The 10,674-nt window shown below is 51.0% G+C and overlaps 2 protein-coding genes across 10 annotated transcripts in view; both read right to left on the bottom strand.

Annotated features, from left to right (window-relative positions):
- Positions 1-15: 15 nt before the first annotated feature.
- Positions 16-3,666, bottom strand: dnai2b (dynein, axonemal, intermediate chain 2b). Of its 2 annotated transcripts, XM_050035457.1 has the most exons (12): positions 3,006-3,663; positions 2,724-2,885; positions 2,448-2,569; positions 2,228-2,370; positions 2,025-2,138; positions 1,806-1,945; positions 1,555-1,677; positions 1,241-1,464; positions 1,013-1,148; positions 783-929; positions 482-706; positions 16-339 (listed from the first exon to the last, which is right to left on the bottom strand). In XM_050035457.1, exons 1-12 carry the CDS (start codon positions 3,186-3,188, stop codon positions 280-282), a joined length of 1,779 nt encoding a protein of 592 aa, XP_049891414.1. In that variant the 5' UTR covers positions 3,189-3,663; the 3' UTR covers positions 16-279. The 2 variants fall into 2 exon arrangements, with proteins under 2 accessions (XP_049891414.1, XP_049891413.1); XM_050035456.1 differs by having other exon boundaries at positions 482-929; positions 3,006-3,666.
- Positions 3,667-4,701: 1,035 nt separating this feature from the next.
- lrp12 (low density lipoprotein receptor-related protein 12) overlaps positions 4,702-10,674 on the bottom strand; it is a 17,190-nt gene continuing 11,217 nt past the window's right edge. The window contains exons 9-12 of one of the 8 annotated variants that reach the window (XR_007569265.1): positions 9,228-9,430; positions 9,004-9,136; positions 5,523-8,536; positions 4,702-5,468 (exon numbers count right to left, since the gene is read on the bottom strand). Coding sequence is in view for 1 of the 8 variants with exons in the window: in XM_050035431.1 (XP_049891388.1) it covers positions 7,589-8,536; positions 9,004-9,136; positions 9,228-9,430 (1,284 nt within the window). In the remaining 7 variants the exon portion in view is untranslated. Of the gene's footprint in view, positions 8,537-9,003; positions 9,137-9,227; positions 9,431-10,674 lie in introns of all 8 variants that reach the window. The other 7 variants (XR_007569264.1, XR_007569263.1, XR_007569266.1 and 4 more) reach the window with 7 other exon arrangements.

Raw genomic sequence — 10,674 nt, 5'->3', positions numbered from 1 at the left:
TTCTACCGTTTTTTTTCCCTGTTAAAGGGTTTTTTGGGGAGTTTTTCCTGATCAGCTGTGAGGGTCATAAGGACAGAGGGATGTCGTATGCTGTAAAGCCCTGTGAGGCAAATTGTGATTTGTGATATTGGGCTTTATAAATAAAATTGATTGATTGATTGATTGAACTAACATGACCATGAATCCTGAGCTAATGTTAACACGGTAACACATTAAACTAACATATTGACAGTGACACAGTGACAGCGAAGATGTCATCAGAACAAACGTTCTTCTCCTTCACGGTGACGTTCCACCACGTTCTTCTGTCACTTCCTTTTCTTCACAGACGTCTTTCTCCTGATGGAAACACAATCACACAAGATTCTGTTCCTGATGTGTTTTCTTTATTAACTGTATGTTCTCCTGGTTCTGATCCTGGTTCTTATTCAGGTTCTGATTAATGAACATTTAAAAGAAGGAAACAGGAAGTAGTTCTGACCCGGTTCTTTAGCTCCTCCCTGTCCCTCCTCCTCCTCAGCTCTGCCTCCGTGATGGCATAGAACTCGTCCTCGGCTCTGGCGATCAGCTGATCTGGACTGTCGTCTCCGTCCTCCCGCCCCCCGTCGTCCTCTCGGCTCTGCTCCGACCGGCTGCGTTCCTTCAAGCGGATCTCCCTCTGACGCGCCTCCAGGATCTTCTCCCGCTTCGTCTCGCGCTCGAACATCTGTGGACATGTCCGTAAGTGCGTCCGACAAACACACAAACAAACAAACAAACAAACTAACAAACAAATGTCTCACGGCGGCCAGGAGACTCTTCTCATTCCTCTGCAGTGTGGACAGTCCACCGCACACCTCCAACAGCGTGGCTCCTCCCTGCTGAGAGCCACATGCCACTAACCGCCCATTGTCCTGGAGACGGAGACTGTACAGGGCCTCGTCACACACCTGTGGACAGAGATGACATCATCATCGTGAGACGGGACAAGGACGTAGTGTCAAAGAAGTTAGGACAGGTGAGACAGACGCACCTTGAGACTCAGCGTGGGGTCATTCTGTTTGAACAGGATGTCCCAGACATCCAACACGCCATCCATCTTGACGGTGAAGAAGACGGATGGTCTGACGGGACTCCAGCAGGCGTCCATCAGGTAGGACATCTGGTACCTGAGACAAAGTCCACAGAGACGGACAGGGTTAAATAGAGACAGGAAGTCTTCTTAATGGACTCAGAGGGAATTGCTTTAGAAGTGTCCTACTTGGTCCACATGATGGATGACTCCTTGATGTCCTCAGACCAGATGCGGGCTGTCCAGTCCCCCACCGTCAGGAAGTTCTTGGGGAAGAATGGGTTCCTCTGCAGAGCGTAGACGGGTCCATGATGTCCATCGTATGTGGAGACGATCTTCTCTGCCGGCGTCTTCGCCTTCCTGTTACAGGATACCACCACGCCCTGCTCTGTCCCCACCATGAACTTAGTGGGCTGGAGAGACGGGGGACAGGAAGACACTGAGAGACAGACTGAGAGACAGGATGGACAGAGACACACTGAGAAACAGACAAACAAACTCACCATGGTGGACTCAAACTCCAGAGACACGGCTCCAAGAGCTCGGTCCAGGTTCCCGTCCCTGCTCAGGTCCACAACCAGACGCTCTGTGGGTTCAGTCAGCCGGCGGACGTCCCACCACAGAACCTGACAGAGACACAGGGGACACTTTACCTGTCTGCCATCAGTCTACCTGTCTGTCACAGGAACAATGTTACAGTCCACCACAGAAAAAGTGTCACAGTCCACCACAGGAACAGTGTTATTAGGTGTACCTGTCCGTCGGTGGAGGTAGAAAAGGCGTCCGTCCCGGTTTTGGACTGCAGCCAGATGATCTTGTAGACAGGGTCTCGGTGACTCATCTCCACAGAGGATGTCTCCACTGGCTGACTTCCTCTCCGGGTGTCCCAGTACGCTGAAACAAACACACGCACAGGTTCATAAAGACAGACAGAGACATCATCAATTGTCCGTCAGTCCAGACCTGAACTCACCGATCTGTCCATTGTAGCTGCCTCCCACCAGTGTGTGGGAGTCTTTGGGGTTGTAGTCGAGACAGACAAGCGGGGACACTGGCTTCAGAGACATCTCGGGTCTGTTCGGGTTCTCTGAAACAGAACATGGATCCATGAAGTGGACTCTGTGGTGGGTTGAAGTCCAGCTGCTGTCCATCTGTCCCTCTGCCCGTCTCACTCACCGATGTCCCAGATGTATGAGTCCAGGCTCAGGTCTTTGGACGTTTTCTGGAACTCGAGGCAGGAGTAGGCTGCCGCCAACTTCCTGCCGCCGTCAGGGTGCCACGACAGGCCAGTGACAGTCCGCTTCACCTCATTAGGATCTCTGTGGACACACAGCCGACCAATCAGATTGCTGCATTCAGACACTGACCTACACACTGTACCTGTCCTCTGCTGAACCTGAAGACGCTGATGGTCTTGGCGGATGGTGGCTCCTGGTTGTCCTCCAACTCGTCCTCGTCCTCAAAGTACTCCTGGTAGATGTCCACGGCGTTGTTCTGTCTGATGCAGTGCTCCATGACCTGGGGATCACGCAATGACATCACAACCAGCAGCTTCAACTATGGACACGCCCACTAAGGTAAAGTGGAGCAGTGTGGACAGAGGTAAAGTGGGACAGTGAGGACAGAGGTAGAGTGAGACAATGAGGACAGAGGTAAAGTGAGTTGTCCTCACGCTGCCCAGCTGCAGGACGCTGTTGACGTAGCTCTCGTCCTTCTCCACCTTCTTCCTGAAGCGGATGGTCTGTTCCATCTCCTGAGGGTTCACGTCTTTGGGCCACCCCCCCTCCACATGGTTGATCCCACAGCTGTCATACTCAAAGCGCTCTGTGTTCACCTGGAGAACCCACATCACTGTGACATCATCACTGTGACATCATCACTGTGACATCGTCATGTACTATAGAGTTACAGTACTTCATTACTTCAGTATTAGTCACGTGGTTCCGAAGCTCACCGTGTGCTCCGACATGTCCTGGCCGGCCTGCAGCGCCTGGTCTCGGGGGTTCTTCTGGATGAACAGCGGAGTCAGACTCGGGTCCGGAGGGACGTCCACCAGCAGCTCCGCAGGCCGGTCTGAGAAGAGACACTGTCGGCCGAACTCACCTCGGAGCTTCGTGTACACATGGACGATCTCCATCCGGTCAGTCGGGACTCAGACACCGGGAGACGGCCGCTGGTTTACGGACTAAGACACCGGGAGACAGCGGCTGGGTAAGACACCGACGGCCGCTGGTTTACGGATTAAGACACCAGGAGACAGCGGCTGGTTTACGGGCTAAGACACCGGGAGACAGCGGCTGGTTTACGGATTAAGACACCAGGAGACAGCGGCTGGTTTACGGATTAAGACACCAGGAGACAGCGGCTGGTTTACGGGCTAAGACACCGACGTCCGCTGGTTTACGGACTAAGACACCGGGAGACAGCCGCTGTTGCCCCGGTGGGTTTGTTTGTTGTCTCCAAGCAACGGCGCCATTTTAGTTTCTTTGAATAAGATAAAATAGACCTTTATTGATCCCACCGTTGAGAAATTCCCGTGTTTCAGCAGTCAAGAAGAGAAAGAGTCAGATAAGATTTCAAAAACTAGGCATGCGAAAGGTACAACAAATACAAGAAACAGCAATAAATAATAATAATAATAATAATAATAATAATAATAATAATAAGCAGAGCATATTTAGTGTGTGCAAGAAGACAACGGGAGGGGGGGGGGGGCAGTAATGCATTGTATAAAAAATGTATATGAACATTGCTGTGTAGTGTCCATAAAGTCCAGTTAGCCTGTTAGCTAGTTGTAGTTAAGTCTGGAGGGTTAGTCTGTTAGCTAGTTGTAGTTCAGTCCGGAGGGTTAGCCTGTTAGCTAGTTGTAGTTCAGTCCGGAGGTCCGGAGGGTTAGCCTGTTAGCTAGTTGTAGTTCAGTCCGGAGGGTTAGACTGTTAGCTAGTCGGGGTTCAGTCCGGAGGGTTAGACTGTTAGCTAGTTGGGGTTCAGTCTGGAGGGTTAGCCTGTTAGCTAGTTGGGGTTCAGTCTGGAGGGTTTGCCTGTTAGCTAGTTGGGGTTCAGTCTGGAGGGTTAGCCTGTTAGCTAGTTGGGGTTCAGTCTGGAGGGTTAGCCTGTTAGCTAGTTGTAGTTCAGTCCGGAGGGTTAGACTGTTAGCTAGTTGGGGTTCAGTCTGGAGGGTTAGCCTGTTAGCTAGTTGGGGTTCAGTCTGGAGGGTTTGCCTGTTAGCTAGTTGGGGTTCAGTCTGGAGGGTTAGCCTGTTAGCTAGTTGGGGTTCAGTCTGGAGGGTTAGCCTGTTAGCTAGTTGTAGTTCAGTCCGGAGGGTTAGCCTGTTAGCTAGTTGTAGTTCAGTCCGAAGGGTTAGCCTGTTAGCTAGTTGTAGTTCAGTCTGGAGGGTTAGACTGTTAACTAGTTGTAGTTCAGTCTGAAGGGTTAGACTGTTAGCTAGTTGTAGTTCAGTCTGAAGGGTTAGTCTGTTAGCTAGTTGTAGTTCAGTCTGAAGGGTTAGACTGTTAGCTAGTTGTAGTTCAGTCTGAAGGGTTAGACTGTTAGCTAGTTGTAGTCCAGTCTGAAGGGTGAGCCTGTTAGCTAGTTGTAGTGTCATCTGTGTGGGCGGAGCTTCCTGTCAGGAACAAACAGGTGAGGCGGGGTCCAGGTGAAACTTTAATCTTAGTGCAGTTTAACAGTTGTTTACACTCAAAGAAAAAAACAAACACCAAACAAATCATGCAGGTCAGAAAAGAAACAACTACACAACAACAAATAAACACAATGAGAATAAATACACACTGTCACACTCACACCAGGGTCAGTACCAAAATACAGAGAGGAGGAGGAGAAGGAGGAGAGGAGGATGAGAATGAAGAGGAAGAGGAGGAAGAAGACGAAGAGGAAGCGTGAGAGGACGAAGAGGAAGAGGAGGGGGAGGAGGAGGATAAAGAGGAAGAGGGGGAGGAGAAGGAGGAAGAGAGGAGAATGAAGAGGAAGACAAGGAGGAGAAGGAGGAGGAAGAGGAGGAGGGAGAAGAAGATGCGGACGAGAAGGAGGAGGGGGAGGAGTTTCATCTTCTGTCACAAAATGTGAATTAAAATATTTATAAGAACATGGTCAGTCAGTGGATGTGGAACCTTCAGGGTTCTGTTCAGGTGGAACCGTTCTGCATCAGGTTCTCCACGGTCCTTTAGTGACACCATCAGAACCTCGTCTTCCTGTTAGAACCAGGTCCGTTAAAAAGAGATTGCCATGACAAGCTTGACGAGGGTCACATGACCTGAGGAGGTAGCCCAGTTAGCGTTAGCATCAGTGGTTATCAAACTGCTTCCTGTTGATCAGGTTACGCTGGCACTAGCCTGCTAGCTGCTACCTGTGGATCAGCTCTTTAGGTGATGCTAACAGAAACTAGCCTGCTAGCTGCTACCTGTGGATCATCTGTTTAGGTGATGCTAACAGAAACTAGCCTCCTAGCTGCTACCTGTGGATCATCTCTTCAGGTGATGCTAACAGAAACTAGCCTGCTAGCTGCTACCTGTGGATTGGCTCTTCAGGTGATGCTAACAGAAACTAGCCTGCTACCTCTGGATCTGCTCTTCAGGTGATGCTAACAGAAACTAGTCTGCTAGCTGCTACCTGTGGATCAGCTCTCCAGGTGATGCTAACAGAAACTAGTCTGCTACCTGCTACATGTGGATCAGCTCTTCAGGTTACACAGATAACAGATATTAGCCTGCTAGCTGCTACCTGTGGATCAGCTCTTCAGGTGATGCTAACAGAAACTAGTCTGCTACCTGCTACCTGTGGATCAGCTCTCCAGGTGATGCTAACAGAAACCAGTCTGCTACCTGCTACCTGTGGATCAGCTCTTCAGGTGATGCTAACAGAAACTAGTTTGCTACCTGCTACCTGTGGATCAGCTCTCCAGGTGATGCTAACAGAAACTAGTCTGCTACTTGCTACCTGTGGATCAGCTTTTCAGGTTACACAGATAACAGATATTAGCCTGCTAGCTGCTACCTGTGGATCAGCTCTTCAGGTGATGCTAACAGAAACTAGCCTGCTAGCTGATACCCGTCGATCAGCTCTTCAAGGTCACGCTAACAGTAACAAGGCACCTCCACCCCTCTGGTCACATGACCCTCCTCAGAAACAAAGAGAGGACCCTTTAAAGTGTGGCACCCACAGAAGGTTCCTCTGATAAGTCTGTTGTGTCAGGACTCACAGTCGTACCATCAAGCTGGGGAGTAGGGGAACCTTTTAACGGATGCATCGAGGGAAACAACAGTGGAGTTAAAACCGTACCGACATCTGAATCCAACCAGTGACATCATCACACCCCTGGCATCTGATTGGTCTTACCAGCTCTGACATCACTGAGAGCTAATCTTTAACCCAGCTAACATGCTAACAGGTGTGGCTATAGTGTTAGCATCATGACTCCAGTTAGCTAACTGTAGTCCAGTCTAAATTGTTGGCCTGTTAGCTGGTTGTAGTGTAGCTTCATGACTCCAATTAGCAAGCTGTAGTCCAGTCTCAAGTGTTAGCCTGTTAGCTAGCTGTAGTGTTAACCTCACAACTCCAGTTAGCTAGCTTTAGTCTGGACTGAAGTGTTAGCCTGTTAGCTAGTTGTAGTCCAGCCTGAAATATATGCATGTTAGCTAACTGTATTCTGGCCTGAAATGTTAGCCTGTTAGCTAGCTTTAGTCTGGACTGAAGTGTTAGCCTGTTAGCTAGTTGTAGTCCAGCCTGAAATATATGCATGTTATCTAACTGTATTATGGCATGAAATGTTAGCCTGTTAGTTAACTGTAGTCCCATCTGAAATGTATGCATTTTAGCTAGTTGTAGTCCAGTCCGAAGTCTTAGCCTATTAGCTAGATATAGTCCAGTCTGTCGTGTTAACCTGTTAGCTAGTTGTAGTTCAGTCTGAAGAGGTAGCCTGTTAGCTAGCTGTAGTCCAATCTGAAGCGTCAGCTTGTTAGCTAATTGTAGTTCAGTCTGAAGAGTTAGCCTGTTAGCTATTGTAGTCCAGTCTGAAGTGTATGTATTTTAGCTGGTTGTAGTCCAGTCTGAAATGTTGGCCTATTAGCTAATTGTAGTGCAGTCTGAAATCTTAGCCTATTAGCTAGATATAGTCCAGTCTGACGTGTTAACCTGTTAGCTAGTTGTAGTTCAGTCTGAAGAGGTAGCCTGTTAGCTAGTTGTAGTCCAATCTGAAGCGTCAGCCTGTTAGCTATTGTAGTCCAGTCTGAAGTGTATGTATTTTAGCTGGTTGTAGTCCAGTTTGAAGTGTTAGCCTGTTCGCAAATTATTGTCCTCTCTGAAGAGTTAGCCTGTTAACTAGTTGTAGTCCAGTTTGAATATTTAGCCTGTTAGATAGTTGTAGTGTTAGCTTCATAACTCCAGTTAGCTAGCTGTAGTCCAGTCTAAAGTGTTAGCCTGTTAGCTAGTTGTAGTGTTAGCTTCATGACTCTAGTTAGGTAATTATAGTCCAGTCTGAAGTGTTAGCCTGCCTGTTAGCGTGTTAGCCTGCCTGTCATCCTGTTAGCAGAGCAGCAGCAGTTCGTCGTCACTGCTCTCCGTCTTGCCCGTGGCCTCCAGACAGGCGTCGGGGATCTGAGCCGTGTGGACCATCCCACAGTGTTCACAGGGGCCGTCCCGCCCTCCTCGACAACCGTTTCCACGGTGGTGATGGGGGGTGTGGCTGGTGGTGGAGGAGGGGTGTGGCTCCAGCAGCGGCTGCCGGACGTCGCTGATCAGTGAGGAGGACGAGGAGTCAGAGTCGGAGACGGGGATCAGGAGCTCCACGTCTTCTTCTTCTTCTCTGTTTCCTCGCTGCTCCGTGGCCTCAGCCCCGCCTCTTCCTGTCTCCAGCTGGCGCAGTGGGCTGTGATTGGTCCAGGTGTGGTCCTGCTGGTTCTGGCTGGCTCTGGTCAGGTTTCTGGCGAGGCGGTGCAGGTTCTGGGCCAGCCGCTGCAGGGCGGAGGTGGGCGGAGTCTGGAGCTCGGAGGCGTCGCTGTGACATTCAGGATCTGGGCTGGAGGTTACCACGGTGACGGGGCTGGAGGGGGGCGGGGCCTCTCTGGGCCTGTCACGACCTCGGTCGCAGACAGGTGTCGGCGTCACAGAGGTTGAGGACGTCGTCACAGACACCACGGCCTCTACGGCAGTGGAGGGTGGGGTCTTCTGGGGGAGAGGGGCGACGGGCCCGCCCACCGCACCCATGCCTCGGTCCCGCCCCCGCTCGCCCTCAGTATCTGTGTCGTCAGAGTCCGGAGACAGCAGGTCTGAACCAGAACTCCCAGTGCTCCCTGTCCCGGCGCTGTCCTCCAGGTCAGCTGACACCAGAGCCAACGATCCAGACCGCCGAGACCGCGAGAAGGTGAAGAGACGGCGCCACAGGTTACTATGACGACCGGAGGACGGCAGTCTGAGGGAGGTGAAGCCGAGCTGAGATCGGACAGCCAGACGGAGGTTCTCCAGGACGGACGCCTGAGGACACAAGAAGAAGAACACAAATATGATCAGACTGAAGAGACGGCATCACCTGAGGACGTTCAGGTTGGACTGATAGAAGGACAGTAAGTCAGACAGTGAGACAGACAGACGGATGGACAGTGAGACAGACAGACGGATGGACAGTGAGACAGACAGACAAACAGACAGACGGACAAACAGACAGTGAGACAGACAGACAAACAGACAGATGGACGGACAGTGAGACAGACAGAGGAATAGACAGTGAGAGAGACAGACGAATGTACAGAAAGACGGACGGACAGTGAGACAGACAGACAGACGGACGAACAGAAAGATGGATGGACAGTGAGACAGACAGACGGATGAACAGAGACAGACAGACAGACAGACAGACAGAGACCATCAGACAGACACACAGAAGGACAGAGGGACAGATGGACAGTCAGACAGACAGGAAGACAGACAGACAGTATGTGTACCTGGCTCCCGGAGCACACTGGGAAATCCTCCACAGGTGGGATCAAGCCCTGGGCGATCAGCTGACCATAAGAGGGCGGGGCTTCCCTCCTCAGTAGCTCCGCCTCCACTCTGGACAGTTGCGTCTCAAATGATCTGCAATGACCAATCACACGTCTCCCATCACATAGCTGGACTCCAGGTCACACGAAGCAGCAGGGACCAATCACAGGCTGAGGACACTCACCTCCGTTCGAACATGCGCAGCGAGTAGAGTTTACAGGTGCAGCCGAGGGCGATGACCAGCAGGAGGCCGCAGATGAGGCTGCCGATGACGGCAGCAGTGATGACTCTGGTGGGGACGATGACAGGACAGCTCTCCTCATCACTGCCGTCGCCGCAGTCGTCCTGAGCATCACACACCCATGACTCAAACACACAGCGGTTATTCTGAGGGAGGGTCAGAGGACAACTTCCTGTTAGCTGTTAGTCGTTACATCACCCTCGTTACATCACCCTCGTTACATCAGTCTCGTTACATCAGCCTCGATACATCTGCCTCGTTACATCTGCCTCGATACATCAGCCTCGATACATTAGTCTCGTTACATCACCCTCGTTACATCAGCCTCGATACATCTGCCTCGTTACATCTGCCTCGATACATCAGCCTCGATACACCTCGTTACATCTGCCTCGATACATCAGCCTCGATACATCACCCTCGATACATCAGCCTCGATACATCAGCCTCGATACATCTGCCTCTTTACATCAGCCTCGTTACATCACCCTCGATACATCAGCCTCGATACATCAGCCTCGATACATCTGCCTCGATACATCTGCCTCGATACATCACCCTCGTTACATCACCCTCGTTACATCAGCCTCGATACATCTGCCTCTTTACATCAGCCTCGATACATCAGTCTCGTTACATCAGCCTCGTTACATAAGCCTCAATACATCAGCCTCTTTACATCTGCCTCACTGCATCAGCCTCGATACATCAGCCTCTTTACATCACCCTCGTTACATCTGCCTCGTTACATCATCCTCTTTACATAAGCCTCAATACATCAGCCTCGATACATCAGCCTCTTTACATCTGTCTCGTTTCATCACCCTCGTTGCATCAGTCTCGTTACATCAGCCTCGTTACATCAGCCTCGTTACATCTGCCTCTTTACATCTGCCTCTTTACATCACCAGGGCTCGACAGTGCGAGCATTTCACTCGCATTTGCGACTAAAAATAGGTGTGTGTGAACTGTAAAAAATATTTAGGGGCACATGTGCACATGAAAAAATCAGCCGAAGCCTGCTCTGTTCTCCCCGTAGTTCAAATAATTTCAACTCGGGCTCGGGCGGTACCGCTGCTGGGCAGGGTGGAAATAAAGCCCTTTTCACACAGAGCGCGCAAAGCGCAGACCTCCGCCAATGAACCCATTCATTGTGTATGTGCTACCGCGGCGCAAGAGCACACCGCTCTGCCGCCGAGCTGAGCGGTGCGCGAGGGGGCGCATGTCGCGGTGTCTGCGCGAATTGATATTTTTTTAATTTCACCGCAACGCGCTGTGACGACACCTCGGCGCCGCGCGTCCAATAGCAGAGAAGAGCCTGAAGTAGACCCGGAAGCGGTCACCATGGAGCTGTAGCTCCTGAACAAGCCTGTACTCCCCCAAATCCTGT

This window comes from Epinephelus moara, chromosome 22 (genome assembly GCF_006386435.1).
Source record: "Epinephelus moara isolate mb chromosome 22, YSFRI_EMoa_1.0, whole genome shotgun sequence".
Lineage (NCBI taxonomy): Eukaryota > Metazoa > Chordata > Actinopteri > Perciformes > Serranidae > Epinephelus > Epinephelus moara.
The sequence above is the reverse complement of the archived record's forward strand: the minus strand, read 5'-3'. Positions and strand labels throughout refer to the sequence as shown.